General features: G+C 46.0%; 1 protein-coding gene across 2 annotated transcripts in view; it reads left to right on the top strand.

The window, feature by feature from the left end:
* Nucleotides 1–17,928, top strand: part of ntrk3 (neurotrophic receptor tyrosine kinase 3) — a 999,514-nt gene that overhangs the window by 535,749 nt on the left and 445,837 nt on the right. For both annotated transcript variants that reach the window (XM_033050347.1, XM_033050348.1), the window contains exons 7-8: nt 5,733–5,874; nt 8,030–8,329. In XM_033050347.1, coding sequence (XP_032906238.1) covers nt 5,733–5,874; nt 8,030–8,329 — 442 coding nt within the window. The remainder of the gene's footprint in view (nt 1–5,732; nt 5,875–8,029; nt 8,330–17,928) is intronic.

Below are 17,928 nucleotides of genomic sequence, written 5' to 3'. Positions count from 1 at the left end.
TTTTCTATGTTTCTATGTTTCTACTAGAGGTGATTTACAAACATTTATGGTGAACACCAAGCCCACCACGCGATCACATCCAAACCGAACTGTCTAATTAATGGTGGGCTCCATCTTTCCTTGATCATCTTTGCTTTCTGCAAATCCTTCATTCATTTGTCCTATTTACCTTCTATATCTCTTGTTTCCTTTTCCCATGACTGAAAATTAATTTATTCCCATGAAGTGAGCCTTACCTCCAGCAGAATTCCCAGTCCCAACTGTCGATGCTGGTCGATATCAAACATAGACACAAAATGCCGGAATAACTCAGTGGCTCAGGCAGCATCTCTGGATAAAAAAGGAATAGGTGACTAGACCAAAGAAGGGTCTCGACCCAAAACGTCACCTATTCCTTTTCTCCAGAGACGCCGCCTGACCCGCTGAGTTACTCCAGCTTTTTGTGTCTATCTTCAGTCCAATTAATGAGTGATCTTTCTCACTCAGTGTCCTCTTCCTCCGTGGGGCGAGATCGCCTTCAGGTGAAAGCGGACGTGTTTATTTCCACTTTGTTATCCCTCATTTATCAACAAACATTGTCAGAAGGGGGAGGGCAGATAAGTAATTCCCAAAACTGCGTTAAACTGCCCGTGAGGGTGGTCCACATCATACAGCTAAATGCAGAACAATGTGGGCGATTTCTAACTGCCCTTTAAAATAGCTGAGGAAGCCATTTAGTTGCATCAAAGCCACTGAATGGAAACACTAACATTTTAAAAGGGCAGACCACCCAGCATTAGCCTAGAAACAAATCAATGTTGCTCCCAGCCTAAATGGCTTCAAAACCTCCAAACATTTGGGGACTGATTTATATATTAGAAAAGCTGACCACCGGTACATGTGTACCGAGGAACTGCAGATGCTGGTTTATACTGAAGATAGACACAAAGTGCAGGAGTAATTCAGCAGGTCAGGAAGATTTGAGTATTGGAGCAAGGAGGTCCTACTGCAGTTGTACAGGGCCCTGGTGAGACCGCACCTGGAGTATTGTGAGCAGTCTTGTCAACAGTGACACTGCTACTCTTTGTATTGTTCTTTCTCCATTAAGTTAACACTTGTTGATGTCCCGTTAGATGGTCAATACCAAGTCCTCATCTGCTTCTTCTGAGACATCTCTTGTTTCTCTGCTCCATCATTGATTTGCACCTTATCAAAATGAGCTGAAGGCTCAGTGATGCCTGTGCTGACGGCAGCAGTGAATACCCTTGTGCCAGGCCGATTACAGATTACATGTGGAGTTGGACTCGCACTGATGCATGAGTGTGCGATATGAACATATCCCTAATTTGATCCCGAGAGTAACGGCAAAGACATGCAGGTTTGTAGGTTAATTAGCTTGATATGAATGCAAAATTGTCCCTAGTGTGTGTAGGGTAGTGTTAATGTGCGGGCTGGTCGGTGCGGACCCGGTGGGCCGAATGGCCTGTTTCCACCCTGTATCTCTAAACTAAACAAAACTAAAGTCTTGTGGTCCCAGCATTACTGTTCTGTTCCCTGAGCTGCTGTCTGCCACATACCAACCTTGCCCTTATTCACAACAAATTCAAATATAGCGTTCATATAACACAATTTACATAGCAAGATATTCCACAGTGCTTCAGAAAGGACACAGCCGGCTGCATTTTCTGTGCTGTTGCCTTTCAGATTAGGTTTCAAAGCAAGTCTGTCCATTGAACTGGACATTAATGTTTCTGTGGTACTATTTCAGAGAGAACCTATATACGAAGGTAGACAAATGTGCTGGTGAAACTCAGCGGGTGCAGCAGCATCTATGGAGCGAAGGAAATAGGCAACGTTTCGGGCCGAAACCCAAAGGAAATAGGCAACGTTTCGGGTCGAAACCCGAAGGGTTTCGGGCCGAAACGTTGCCTATTTCCTTCGCTCCATAGATGCTGCTGCACCTGCTGAGTTTCTCCAGCACATTTGTCTACCTTCGATTTTCCAGTGTCTGCAGTTCCTTCTCAAACACGTATATACCATTGTCCTGACCACTATTTTTCTCTTTGTCCTAATCCTTAAACATGAAAGCTAGTCTGGTCATTGTCATATTAAATGACCTACTAAATCAAGCCTCCCTGTATATGTTGTACTGCTCCCTCATACTCCCATACATGATCTACTGTGTGGAGGTATGGGGGAACACATACAAAACAAATACACATCCAATCTTTATCCTCCAAAAAAGAGCAATACGAATTATACATAAAACCACCTGCAGACAATCAACAAAACCATTATTTATCAGACTAAAAACATTACAATTTCAAGATCTGACAGATTATAAAACTATCCAAATTATGTTCAAAGCAGCTAATCAGCAATTGCCTTGTAATATCCAGGGGTTGTTCCAACGGAGAGAAAGCAAACACAACCTGAGAGGAACCTATATATTCGAAAAACCGGCAATAAGAACTAATGCAAAACTCCATTGTGTTACAGCAAAGGGTGTTAGTCTGCCATGATGAGCTGAAAAAATGTAAGACTCTATTCAAACTAAAAACACTCTTCAGAAACAAAAGATTGAATGGTTATGAGCTGGACCAGTGATTTTCTTTTCTGTTTGGTTATTTCTTGTTTGTGGACTGTTCAACAGATTTTGGGTCCATTTGTTCCCATTATTTTGTTTTGCCATGAAAATGTATAGAAAATAAGAGGGGGTAGGACCAGAAAAGTTTTCGAACTTCTTCTTACCCCTTTTGAACATGAACGATATTATTTGTATTATTTGAGTTACTTATTTGTTTGTTTTCCTTTGTGTTTTCTTTTCTTTTTTTATTGCTTACAAGTTTATTTGTGTTTGTATTTTTTTAACATGTTCAATAAATTAATAAAGTAAAAAAAATAAATAAATTAGTTTAGTTTAGTTCAATTTAGTTTAGTTAAGTTTAGTTTAGCTTAATTTAGTTTAGTTTAGAGATATAGCATGGAACCAGGCCCTTCGGCCCTCCGTGATGACCATCGATCATCCGTTTGTACTAGGTCTACAATGTTCCACTTTCTCATTTGCCTCCTGCACATTTGGGCTAATTAACCTACAAACCCAGTGGGCCGAATGGCCTGTTTCCCGCACCATATCTCTGAACTAAACTCAACTAAAACTTAAAGAAAGTTCTGCAGATCCTGACAGCATGAATTAAAACTCGAAAATGCTACAAATGCTCAGCACTTGTGAATTCGCAGCATTTTATGTTTTATTCATTGGGATTCCTCATCTGAAAGATTCCGACTTTCACGTCAATGTATCTTCAAAGATACATTGCCATAATTAGCCGGTTTGGACGAGGGATCATCAATCTGAACTCCTAGTTCTACTTCTCACTCCACAGGTGTTTTCTAACCTGTTGAGTATTTTCAGCATTTTCTATTTTATTCTACATTTTATAATTTTGTTTCGTTTTGGTTTAGAGATACAGTGTGGTAGCAGGCCCTTCGGCCCACCAAGTCCTCACTGACCAGTGATCCCAGCACACTAACACTAACCAACACACACTAAGGACAATTTTGCATTCATACCAAGCAAACCTGTACGTCTTTGGAGTGTGGGAGGAAACCGAAGATCTCAGAGAAAACCCACACAGTCACGGGTAGAACGTACAAACTCCGTACAGACAGCACCCGTAGTCAGGATTGAACCCGGGTCTCTGATGCTGTAAGGTAGTAGCTCTACCGCTACGCCATCATATGAATGAATAAATGAATAAGTTTATTGGCCAAATATTCACATACAAGGAATTTGCCTTGGTGCTCCACCCGCAAGTGACGACTTGACTTATAGTGATCTAACCTCAGCTGGAGCAACAAATTGAGCCCAGCTTGGCAAGAAATACATTCAATGTCAGGGTACCTGACTGCTAGTTAGCAAGAGGTTAATGTTGATCATGAAGGATATTCCTGACGGAACATGTAAGATGGTAAAACATGGCAACATTTGCAGTGTCTCAGTTGTAGTGAATACTGACCATTATTCTCCATCTAAGAAAGCATTTTTCTTTCCAATATAACTCAGAAGGTGGTGAGGATATGGAATGAGCTGCCAGAGGAGGCATTTGAGGCAGGTACAATAACACCATTTAAAAAGACTTGGACCAGTACATGGATGGGATATTTTAGATAGATCTGGGCTAAATGCAGGCAAATGAGATTGGATTAGATGAGGATCTTGGTCGGCATGGATCAGTTGGTCCAAAGTGCCGGTTTCTGTGCTGTGGGATTCTATGACTCTATCAAAAATTTACATCATGGGCCAAACAGAGATCCAGAGATTATTCTTCTAATTGATGTAAAAAATGGATGGATATGAGGGGAAATATGTATCAGGAAAAGATAGAGAAACCATGAGCAAGATGGAAAGTGCTGGAGTTACTCAGTGGGTTAGGCAGCATCTGGGGAGGAAGACAGGCAATGTTTCAAGACAGGGCCCTTCTTCTTCTCCCTGTGTCTAAAGATGGAGCCAGACCTTAAACGTCACCTGTCCATTCCCTCCTCAGATGCTGCCTGACCCATTGATTTGTTCCAGCACTGAGTTTTGTTCAAGATGCCAGCATCTGCAGAGTTGTATCTCCAGAATTGAAACCACACTGGGCCTCTGGTGGCTGCGAGGATAAGAATGACATCCAGAAAGGAAGGCATTGTCTACTCAGGGCTGAGGTGGCTGGGAATGATGTATGTTCATGTGAACTACTGAAGCATAAACCTGGATCTTTCAAAGGATGACTGTTCATAAAAACCTCAACGTTGCATTAACCAAGTGACTGCTGTACTGTGGAAAAACATATAAATATTTTATTTGCATTTAGGGTAACAGTCGGGTAGACACACAGATCTTGCCCAGAGAAGGGAAAATTGAGAACCAGAGGACAATATACAATGGGCAATAAACGATAGGTGCAGGAGCAGGCCATTCAGCCAATCAATGTGATCACGGCACATCCTCCACAATCAGTACCCCGTTCCAGCCTTCTCCCCATATCCCCTGACTTTCTAAGAGCCCTATCTAGTTCTCTCTTGAAAGCATCCAGAGAACCCGCCTCCACCAGGACATAGACTTAAGATGGGAAAAATTTAATGGGAACCTGAGGGGAACTTTTTCACGCAAAGGGTGGTGGGTGTATGGAACGAGCTGCCGGAGGCAGTAGTTGAGGCAGGTACTATCGCAGTGTTTAAGAAACAGTTAGACATGTACATGGATAGGACAGGTTTAGAGTGATATTGGCTAAATGCAGGCGAGTGGAACTAGTGTAGATGGGACATGTTGGCCGGTGGGTGCGGGCAAGTTGGGCCGAAGGGCCTGTTTCCACACTGTATCATTCTATGACCATGACCCTATTTGAGGCAAATTACTGAAGAATTAAGGAACTCCACTCAGAGGATCTTCTGCCAAGATCAGGTGTTCATTAAATATCCCTGGATCACCGAGATGTTCAGGCCTTTCAGTGTTTGCTTTGGAGTGGAATTGAATGGGATATTTAATTGTCAGTGAAATTCTCTGCTTGCATACCCGATGTATACGAACTGCAGCCACCTATGCTGCTGACAACGGTGCACGCGGCTCCCCCTCCCCCCCCCCCCCCCTCCATGGCGGTCCCTCCACGCCGGGTCCCCATTGTTCTTCCTCCTCTCTCTTTGTGAGGTCAGTCAGGAATTCTCTCTCTCTCTCTCTCTCTTCCCCCCTTCCCTCTCTCCCTGTGTGCCAGACCAACAACAACCTGACCACGGTCTCAGCTGTGAACCTGACCCTATTTAACATCGACCCAGAGGACAACGGCAAGCTTCTGACATGCATCGCGGAGAACGTGGTGGGGATGACGAACGCCTCGGTGCTCCTGCACGTTCACTGTGAGTATGGGGACCACCACACGAGGTTACACTGCGCTGCTGGGGTCATCCTGCTACACACTCAGTATGGAGGGGGGGGGGGGCGAGATTGGCCACTCCTGTGTGTGAACAATAGGAACCTGAAGGGTCACCTTTTAACACAAAGGGTGCTGGGTGTATGGAACAAGCTGCTGGAGGAGGTAGTTGAGGCAGGGACTATCGCAACGCTTAAGAAACATTTCAATAAGTTTAGAGGCTCTGTATGGAGAGGTTTTAGGTGGGTTGGCCCTAGTGGGCCCTTTCTCGATTCGTACGGGTGTCAGGGGTTATGGGGAGAATGGGGCTGAGTGGGAGAGAAGATTGAATGGCGGGGTAGACTTGAAGAGCTGAATGGCCTAATTCTGCTCCTCCAAATGATGAACATGACCTTATAATGGAACGATAACGCTTCACTCTACCTCAGTGTATGTGACAATAATCTATCATTGATCACTGATTGATCATTGAGCTTTGTAAGGATGTGCAGGAAGGACAGGGAGTGGGCCAAATTGGGAGTGCCAGCACAGACCCAAAGGGGAAGAATGGTCTCCTGTATGCTTCAATGATCAATGGAGTTACAATCCGTTGGGCAGGAGATCGGTAGTGACCAGGAGTGACGTTTATTATGTGGAGAAGGGTTTAGGTTCATGCTTACTGTTGTCACTAGGTACAGTGATAAGTCCTCTTTTGCATGCCATCCAATCAAATCAGATAATAATGAACATGTGCTATCTACAATCAAGTCCAACTCAAGTACAATTGATAGAATAAAGGGGAGAATCAGAGTGCAGAATATAGTTCTCAGCATTGTAGCCTATCAGTTCCAGACACAAACTCTAATGTCTGCAGTGGGGTCGAGGTGAATCAGACAGCACTGTAGTTTGTGGAAGGACTGGTCAGAAGCCTGATAGCAGAGGGGAAGAAGCTGTTCCTGAGTCTGGTGGTGCGTGCTTTATAGCTTCTGTATGTCCTGCTGGATGGGAGCGGGGAGAAGGAATGACCGGGGTGGGGTGTTTTTCATTATGTTGGATGCTTTTCTGATGCGTTGCTTTTCTTCGGCAGCTTGAAGTTTAGATGGGAGTCAATGATGGGGTTCCTGGTCTGTTTGATGGTCTGAGCTACATCTAGCACTCTCTGCAACAGTGGGCAGTGCTGTCCCCAAACCATGCTGTGATGCTACCTGAGTAGAGACACATAGTGCTGGAGAAACCCTGTGGGTCAGGCAGCATCTCTGGAGAACATGAGTGGCTGACGTTTTGGGTTGGGACAAATTTTCTACCTGACCCGTTAAGTTACTCCAGCATTTTGTGTCTCCTTTTGAAAGAATGAATGAATGAATGAATGAATGAATGAATGAATGAATGAATGAATACTTTATTGTCACATGTGACAAATTACAGTGAAATTCTTTGTTTGCATCCCCAAGGTATGTACATAGTCACCACTGACAAAGTTACAGTACCCCTGAGCCAGGTCCTCATTGCTTCTCCTCCCCCTCTCCCTCCCCTTCCCCCTCCCATTTCCCTTCCCCCTCCCTCCCCCTCCTCTTCACCCCCTCATCTTCCTCTCCCTCTCCCCCCCCCTCTCCCTCCCCCGTCCCCTCCCCCCCCCCTCCCCCCCCCCCCCTCCCCCCCCCTCTCCCTCCCCCTTCCCCTCCCCCTCCCCCTCCTCCCTCCCCCTCCCTCTCCCTCTCCCTCTCCCTCTCCCTCTCCCTCTCCCTCTCCCTCTCCCTCTCCCTCTCCCTCTCCCTCTCCCTCTCCCTCTCCCTCTCCCTCTCCCTCTCCCTCTCCCTCTCCTCTCCCTCTCCCTCTCCCTCTCCCTCTCCCTCTCCCTCTCCCTCTCCCTCTCCCTCTCCCTCTCCCTCTCCCTCTCCCTCTCCCTCTCCCTCTCCCTCCCTCCACCTCCACCTCCACCTCCCCCTCTCTCTCCTCCCGGCGTCCCCCCATGCCGGCTCCTCCTTTATTATTTGAATGGTGTATTAACCACCAACTGTTGTTGCTTGTATATACATTGCAATGCAACCCCACAGTTTGCTTTCTATGGTGCATGTGTAGGGCAGAGATGATGTGAGCAAATTTGAGTGGAGATTTTCCAAACCCATACTAAGTCCACATACTTTTCCCCTTCTTCTTGCCAGATGCTCCTGATATTGTGGAGCTGACAGAGCCCGAACAGCGACACATGCACTGCATTCAGTTCACCGTCTATGGGAACCCCCTGCCCACCATTCACTGGCAGCACCAGGGCCGCAAGCTGAACGAGACGGACTACATCAAGACCAACGTGTACGAGGACACCAAGGACTGGCTGCATGGCTGCCTGCTCTTCGACAAGCCCACGCACTACAACAACGGCAACTACACACTCGTGGCTGAGAACGAGCTGGGCATCGACACGGACACCGTCTATGCTCACTTCCTGGGCGTGCCCTTCCCCGGTATGTGTCATCACTGCTTGTCTATTATATACGTTCATCACTTCATAAGTGATAGGAGCAGAATTAGGCCATTCGGCCCATTAGTTCTACTCCGCCATTCAATCATGCCTGATCTATCTCTCCCTCCCAACCCCATTTTCCTGCCTTCTCCCCATAACCTCTGACACCCGTACTAATCAAGAATCTATCTATCTCTGCCATAAATATACATTGACTTGGCCCCCACAGCCCTCTGGATCAAATTATGGATGAATATAATGGATCAAATTATTCGATCAGGGATTAAACTGAGCTTGGAGTTGACCACACTGAGGAACGCGTGCAGTTATGTTTAAGTGTAATCGGTGGTGACAGGAGTCATTGGAAGGTGATAGGTGTCGATACTTCAATGATGATGCTGGTATGTCAGTGACTGTCGTGATCATCACACTACCCACCGCTGGGATTCGTGCATCAATAGACAATAGACAATAGGTGCAGGAGTAGGCCATTCGGCCCTTCGAGCCAGCACCGCCATTCAATGTGATCATGGCGGATCATCCACACTCAGTACCCCGTGCCTGCCTTCTCCCCATATCCCCTGACCGCTATTTTTAAGAGCCCTATCTAGCTCTCTCTCTAAAGTATCTGGAGAACCAGACTCCACCGCCCTCTGAGGTAGAGAATTCCACAGACTCACATCTCTCTTGTGTGAAAAAGTGTTTGTTGATCTCCGTTCCAAATAGCCTTACCCCTCATTCTTAAACTGTGGCCCCTGGTTCTGGACTCCCCCAGCATCAGGAACATATAGGGGGTTTAGAGGGATAAGGGCCAATTGTGGACAAATGGGACTGGCTTAGATGGGGCATCATGGACCCGTTGGGCTGAAGGGCCTGTTTCTGTGCTATGTGACTCAATGGTATGCACTGGCGAGAGTGATCTCATGACGGCATTGGTCCGTGTAGAGGGAGCCACTGAGGCAGGGGTGCAGTGATGTTTCTAAGGGCCGGTGCTGGGTGGTCCTAGGTCAAGCCAAGTGGGCAGTCATTGCTGAGGCTCTTGACACAGCTGCCCACCAGTGCACCTCACCACATGCTACCCTGGCCTACCGAGTCCCTCCACCACTCTGTTTTTAGCATTACAATGAATTTGTGCTCCATGAGGAGATAGCAGCTTCCATCACATCGAACGAGACCTTGGGTGGCCCCAAAATGCTGGAGATACTCAGCGGGTCAGGCAGCATCTCTGGAGAGAAGGAATAGGTGACATTTTCGGTTGAGACCCTTTTTCAGTTTTATATTATTTTTCTCCAGAGATGCTGCCTGACCCATTGAATTACTCCAGCATTTTGTGTCTATCTTTGGTATAAACTGGCATCTGCAGTTCCTTCCAACACAAGAGACCTTGGGGTGATGATGTTTCAACTGGAAGCAGGAGTCATCAGTCCAGCCACACGCCAGATACCTTGTACCTTGTACCATCCGAAGAGTCCACCAGGGACCATACTGGAAGTTGGACAATTTTATACTGGACAATTTCTATATTTACCAAGTCAATTAACCTACAAACCTGTACGTCTTTGGAATGTGGGAGGAAACCGAAGATCTCGGAGAAAACCTACACAGGTCACGGGGGGAACATACAAACTCCGTACAGACAGCACCTGTAGTCGGGATCGAACCCGGGTCTCCGGCGCTGCAAGGCAGCAACTCTACCGCTGCGCCACTGATGTTTAGATTGGAAGCAGGAGTCACCAGTCCAGCCAGACCTCGGGCACGTGAGAGTTCCTACAAATACCTGCCAGATGCGTATGAAAAGTCTGCGTTTATTCATTCACTTGTTAGGGAGTGACAAGATCAGCATTTATTCCCGATTGTAGACACTAGGAACTGCTGATACTAGATTGCAAAGAAAGACACAAAGTGCTGGGGTAACTGGAAGAACTGCATCTCATCTCATCTTCAGTCTGGGATTCTTATAGCCCAACGGTATGGAAATTGATTTCTCCAATTTTAGGTAATTAATCTACAACCATCCTGCCCCATCGTTCTTCCCATTATTGCTTGCACTGCACACCCAATTCCCCCTTTTCCCTTCCATCTATATTACTTCCTGTAGTTTCATAGGTAGACAAAAATGCTGGAGAAACTCAGCGGGTGAGGCAGCATCTATGGAGCGAAGGAAATAGGCAACATTTCAGGTCCAGACCCTTCTTCCTCTGGCTTCATATTTCTTTTCCCAGTTTTTAATTCTAGTACATGCCCAGTGCTGTCAAACATTCATTATATGTTGATCCCACTCGCTCCTGGGATCATTCTTGCAAATCTCTTCTGGACCCTCTCCAGTGCCAGCACATCCTTCATCAGACATGGTGCCCAAAATTGCTGACAATTTACCAGGATTTGTCCCACCCTCACCTTTCTTCTAGTTGTCTCCTCCCTACTACAATCAGTCGGAAGAAGCGTCCTGACCCACACTTCACCTATTCACGTTAGTGTCAAACGTACATCTCCAGATTCAGGGACCGTCTTGTCCCAGGTGTTATCGGCCCACTGAATCATCCTACCACAACTAGAGAACAGTCCTGAGCTACTACCTACCTCAATGGGGACCCACGGACAATCTTTGATCGGACTTTACTGGCTTTACCCAGCACAAAATGTTATTCCCTTATCATGCAGCAGTGCATTGTGAATGGCTTTATCGTAATCATGTATTGTCTAAGTCAACAGTCAATAGACTGGAGAAGTGTCTCGTCCCGAAACATCACCCATTCCTTCTCTCCAGAGATGCTGCCTGTCCCACTGAGTTACTCCAGCATTTTGTGTCTATCTTCGGTTTAAACCAGCATCTGCAGTTCCTTCCTACAATCAATCATTATCACGTTGCTCTACTTACTATTCCTTCAGGGATCTTTTCTTTGCAGGAAAATAATTAAGTTGTTAAGGGTCTGTGTTAGTTTGCGGGGGTTACAGAGATCCCTGGCTCCACCAAAGGAAAATGATTCGGAAGTGGGCTCAGCGCAGTCTTGCGATGGATTTAAGTGTAAATCGTTGATAGTAATTGCAAATTAAGCATAGTGGTGCTGATTCTTTAATAATTTAAGTGTGAAAATCCTTTCATTTCTAGAGGCAGAATAATTAAAATCAATTTCCGCAATGCCATGAACAATTATCCAAACTGAAACTAATGAGATTGTCAAAATAATGTGGGATTATGAAGGGAATTCCTCAGTATTTGGTGTATTCAGGGATGATCTGATTACTAGGCTGTGGGCTGAACTTCATTAGCATGCTTGACAGGATGCAATGCATCAAACCACAGGCTCCGGAGTCTTCCCTCAGCTCTGATTACAGCCACACGTGACCTGATTCAGAGTAGTCCTTTGGGTAGCGTGGACTGACCAGACTCCATGACGAGTCCACTGAGATTACACAACTGTGGTTTGTACATTGGAGCTCAGGTTTTTAAATGATACAATCATAGTCATACAGCGTGGAAACAGGCCCTTCAACCCTACTTGCCCACAGAGACCAACATGTCCCATCTCCACCATTCCCACCAGCCTGCCTCTGGCCCATGTTTCTCCAAACCTGTCCTGTCCATGTACCTGTCTAAGTGTTTCTTAAATGTTGCAATAGTCCCTGCCTCAACTACCTCCTCCGACAGCTCGTTCCATACACTCACCACCATTTGTGTGAAAAAATGACCTCTCAGATTCCTATTAAATCTTTCCCCTTCACCTTGAACCTATATCGTCTAGTTCTCTTTTCCCGCACTCTGAGCAAAAGATTCGATGCTGTTTGTCGGCTTGTTTTGAGATTTGCTGGAGACATGCTATAGGTCAGGTGATATGCCAGAGTTAGTATTTAAGTTTAGTTTAGAAATACAACATTCAGCCTACAGAGTCCACACCGACCATCGGTCACCCATACACTAATTTTCAGAAGCCAATTAACCTAAATTGTCTATTGTCTATTAAAGTGTTGCACGGTGCAGCCCAGTGGCGCAGTGGAAGAGTTGCTGCTTTACAGCGCCAGAGATCCAGGTTCAATACTGACTACGGGTGTTGTCAGTAGGGAGTTTGCACGTTCTCCCCGTGACCTGTGTGGGTTTTCTCCGGGTGCTCCGGTTTCGTCCCACACTCCAACACGTACTGGTTTGTAAATTAACCGGCCTGTTTCCGCGTTGGGTTTCTGACCTAAACTAAACTAAAAACCCGCACATCTTTGGAGTGTGGGAGGAAACTGGAGCACATGGACAAAACTCATGCAGTCACAGGGAGAACATGCAAACTCCACACAGCCAGCATCCGAGATCAGGATCAAGCCCAGGTCTCTGGTGTCGTGAAGCAGCGACTCTACTGCCTATACCATTGTGTCGTCTCATGGTTGATATATTTTCTCAAAAGCTGGAAAAAAGCTAGAAAAAGATTATTGTTGCATTGTAGATGTGAGTTCATTCATGACTGGTCCATTCATCAAGGAGAGACCATCAGAACACCAGCAGGCAATTTTACTTATTTTTAAGTGAATTATGTCAGATGAAAACAATACAACTTCCTAAATTGGAATAAAATATTTTATAAATGTGTTGCAACTGTTAGAGGTGTAGCAGTACACATCAAGCACAGATGATTGATGCAAATCTAGATAGGGAAAGTGGACAGATAAATCTCAGATATAGGTTTTCTGTAACACCATGGATCTGTCATAGGGACATGGTGTACAGCACATCTCAGGTAATGGCATTGCTTATGTAGAAGTCGGTGTGTGTCAGTAATCACAGGCATGTTGGATGTCTAGGTACCTTATCCTAGGTAAGTTGCAGTGAGGATGGTGCCCGGGACGTTAGTTTAGTTTAGAGGTAAAGCGTGGAAACAGGCCCTTTGGCCTCTGGGTCCGCACCGACCAGCGATTCCCGCACATGAACACTATGCAACACACACTAGGGACAATTTTACATTAATTACCAAGTCAATTAACCTACAAACCTGTACGTCTCTGGAGTGTGTGAGGAAACTAACGATCTCAGAGAAAACCCACGCAGGTGACAGGAAGAACGTACAAACTCTGTACTCTGACCACCGTGCCACCTACTGAACTTAGAACCTAGAATAGCACAACACAGGAACAGGCCCTTTGGCCCACAATGTCTGTGCGTACTTGATGCCAAAAGAGTTACATATCTCTCTATATCCATGTACCTATCTAAATGCCACTCTGGTATCAGCCTCCACCACCAGCCCTGGCAATGTGTTCCAGGCACCCACCACCCTAAGTGTAAAAGACTTGCCCCGTACATCCCCTTTGCTCGCTCTCCTTAAAGGCAGTCTTTGATATTTCCACCCTAGGAAGAAGGTTGGGTCAGCATACTGGTGCAGTGGAGGGGTGATGGATAACACATTGGCTGGGCCACATTTGGAGTGTTGTATGTAGTCCTAGTTCTGCCAGTAACCAGGAATGATTATGCGGCTATGGAGAGGGTGAGGACGTTCACCAGGTGTTGCCTGGATGAGGGAGTTTTAGCTGCAAGGGGAGGCTGCACAAACCTGTCTTGTTTTATTAACAATGGCACACTGGAGATTGAGGAATGAGCTGATGGATGTTTATAACGTTAGGAGAGGCAGTGACAGGGTTGGTCGTCAACGTCTTTCTATCAGAGTGGAAGTGTTAAACAGGAGAGGGCATTGCTTTAAGATTAGAGGAGCAAAGTTTAAAGGAGGTTTATACATTTTTTACACAGAGAACAGTAGGTGCCTGGAATACACTGCCTGGGCAGCAGATATACAATATCCACATTTAAGAGCCTCTTAAACCGACAGTCATTTGAACAGGCTGGGATATTGAAGGACATAGACTATGTGCAGGCACAAAGGGACGGTTACATTGGCGTCATGGTCAGGGAGGACATTGTGGGCTGAAGGGCCTCTACCTGTGCTGTGCTGTTGAATGTTCTGCGTATCTGACTGTGTCAGTGAAGAGAGTGGCCAGGTGGTACGGAATACATTGCCTGTTGTGGCACACCTACGTTTGCCAGTGGAGTTAGTCCATTCAGCATAGAGTCATACATCATGGAAACAGGCCCTTCAGCCCAACTTGCCCACACCAGCCAACGTGTTCCAGCTACACTAGTTCCACTTGCCCGTGTTTGGCCAATATCCCTCCAAACGTGTCCTATCCATGTACCTGTTTCTCAAACATTGGGATAGTCCCAGCCTCAACTACCTCCTCTGGCAGCTTGTTCCATACCCCATCACCCTTTGTGTGAAAAAGTTACCTGAGATTTCTATTAAATCTTTCCCCCTTCACCTTACACCTATGTGCTCTGGTCCTCGATTCACCTACTTTGGGCAAGAACCTCCTATACTTAAATCCTCTTGGTATGAAGGCCAACATTCCATTAGCTTTCTTCACTGGCGAGTGGAGTGCCGCAAGGCTCGGTGTTGGGGCCGCAACTGTTTACCATATATATTAATGATTTGAAAGAGGGAATTAGGAGCAACATTAGCAAGTTTGCGGATGATACAAAGCTGGGTGGCAGTGTGAACTGTGAAGAGGATGTTAGGAGGTTGCAGGGTGACCTGGACAGGTTGAGTGAGTGGGCAGATGCGTGGCAGATGCAGTATAATATAGATAAATGTGAGGTTATCCACTTTGGCGGCAAAAACAAGGGGGCTGATTATTATCTCAATGGGGTTAGGTTAGGTAAGGGGGAGGTGCAGCGAGACCTGGGTGTCCTTGTACACCAGTCACTGAAAGTTGGCGTGCAGGTACAGCAAGCAGTAAAGAAAGCTAATGGAATGTTGGCCTTCATAACAAGAAGATTTTAGTAAAGTAGTAAATTTAGGAGTAAAGGGGTTCTTCTGCAGTTGTATAGAGCTCTAGTGAGACCACATCTGGAGTATTGTGTCCAGTTTTGGTCTCCGAATTTGAGGATGAACATCCTTGTGATTGAGGCAGTGCAGCGTATGTTCAAGAGATTGATCCCTGGGATGGCGGGACTGTCATATGAGGAAAGATTGAAAAGACTGGGCTTGTATTCATTGGAGTTTAGAAAGATGAGGGAGGATCCTATAGAAACATATAACATTATAAAAGGACTGGACAAGCTAGATGCAGGAAAAATGTTCCCAATGTTGGGAACCAGAAGCAGGGGCCACAGTCTTTGAATAAAGGGGAGGCAATTTAAGACTGAGGTGAGAAAACACTTTTTCACCCAGAGAGTTGTGAATTTGTGGAATTCCCTGCCACAGAGGGCAGTGGAGGCCAAGTCATTGGATGGATTTAAGAGAGAGTTAGATAGAGTTCTAGGGGCTAGTGGAGTCAAGGGATATGGGGAGAAGGCAGGCACGGGTTATTGATTGGGGACGATCAGCCATGAACAGGCGGTGCTGGCTCGAAGGGCCGAATGGCCTCCTCCAGCACCTATGTTTCTATGTTTCTATGTCTGCTGTACCTACACGCCAACGTTTAGTGACACCCAGGTCTCGCTGCACCTCCCCCTTACCTAACCTAACCCCATTGAGATAATAATCTGCCCTCGTTTTTGTCGCCAACGTGCGTAACCTCACATTCATCTATATTATACTGCATTTTCCCATTTTTCTTTTTTTTATTCTGCTTTGCGTTACAGTCGGCGATTTTGTGCAAGTTTCAAAAAAACGTCGAAAAACTTCCAAAGAATGAAAGAGATGCGAGGCGGAGCAATTGTTTATTCAAAAGCCATCCTTCTGTTTCCTCTGCGTTCCTTGTTCCCCAAGGATTGGGGAACTGATTGCCAGTATGAGGTTTATGTGTGCCTTATGTTCTCCACTTGCATCACTAGAACAGATGACCTGTTCTTGTTGGTGACAAATTGGCGGATATGTGACCCCACCGAATGGGGCCCTGAGACATCATGCGGGCATGTGAAACCCTGGATGTGAGATGATTGCCCTCCAATAGCCAGGGAACATCTTATTGTGCAAGCTCTGTCTTCAGTCTGATTCCTTTGACCTGCACCAAAGCTCCTTGAAGTTACACTTGTTCAAATACCACCTTTCCTCTCATAGACAGTCACTCAGGAATCCAATCATGAAAGGCCTGGATACAGAGGATGTGGAGAGGATATTTCCACCAGTGGAAAATTCTAGCAACAGAGGCCACAGCCTCAGAATTAAAGGATGCTCCTTTAAAACGGAGATGAGGAGGAATTTCTTTAGTTAGAGGGTGGTGAATCTGTGGAATTCATTGCCACAGAAGGCTGCGGAGGCGGTCCAGGGATATTTTTAAGGCAGAGATAGATAGATTCTTGATTGGTATGGGCGTCAGGGATTATGAGGACAAGGCAGGAGAATGGGGTTAGGAGGGAGAGATAGATCAGCCGTGATTGAATTGCAGAGTAGACTTGATGGGCCGAATGGCCAAATTCTGCTCCTATCAATTGTAAACATGAAGTTTGAGGGAATAAAAAGATCTGAAACTCAGTGTTGTTTCCAATAAACAAGTGACACTTGATAGAAACATCAGTGAACATTTCCATCCCTTTGTCGATGTCTGAAAGACTGGTTGGGTTGTAAACAGCGGGATTCCTACTTCGTGCTCTGGCCTTTGGTGCACAGCGGCACAGCAGAAGTGTTGCTGCCTTACAGCGCCAGAGACCCGGGTTCGATCCTGACTATGGGTGCTGTCTGTATGGAGTTTGCATGATCTCCCCGTGACCATGTGGGTTTTCTTCGGGTGCTCTGGTTTCCACGCACACTCCAAAGACGTACAGGTTTGTAGGTACCTTCAGTAAAATTGTTAATTGTCCTTTGTGTGTGTGTTGGATGGTGCTAGTGTGTGGGGATCGCTGGTTGGTGTGGACTCGGTGGGCCGAAGGGCTTGTTTTCACACTGTACGTCTAAACTAAACTAAACTAAACCGCCGTAGGAAGGTACTGTATATGCTGGTTTAAACCGAAGATAGACACAAAATGCTGGAGTAACTCAGCGGGACAGGCAGCTTCTCTGGAGAGTAGGAATTCCTTTAACCTTCTCTCCAGAGATGCTGCCTGTCCCGCTGACTTACTCCAGCATTTTGTGTCTATCTAAACTAAACCTCCATTCTATTCAAATCAATATTTTCCACACTGTTGGGTTGGAGCTAGTGTTACAGGTGCACTGGTGCAGCTTGGCTGAAGGTGCCACTTCTCCTGGAGCCAGGTATTCAGCATGACAGCCAAGACATTGTCTGGGCCCTTTACTCTAGTTAGATCCAGCGCTCTCAGCCGTTCGTAACACTTCAAGCTCTTGGAATTGGCAGAAGACGGGCTTCTGCGATAATGGGGACTTCAGGTGGATCATCCATTTCATTACCTCCAGGTTGGAGATAATTTCAGTATTGTCTTGGCACTCCTGCGCTGGGCTCTGCCACTGTTTGGATGTGAATGTTCTTGGAAGCTCATCTCTCATTAGCTGTTTAATTGTCCATCATCATTCACAGCTGAACGTGGCAGGACAGCAGAGTACCCACCTCTGGGACCGATACTGCTCTTGAACAAGTCCTCAGGCTGAGCATTGCATTATTTAATGTCCTACCTGCTGCACATTAATATTCTTGATTCATTGATACAAATTGAAAATATACACAAGGTGCCAT

The sequence above is a fragment of the Amblyraja radiata genome, chromosome 34 (genome assembly GCF_010909765.2).
Source record: "Amblyraja radiata isolate CabotCenter1 chromosome 34, sAmbRad1.1.pri, whole genome shotgun sequence".
Lineage (NCBI taxonomy): Eukaryota > Metazoa > Chordata > Chondrichthyes > Rajiformes > Rajidae > Amblyraja > Amblyraja radiata.
This window is presented reverse-complemented; position numbering and strand designations above follow the sequence as displayed.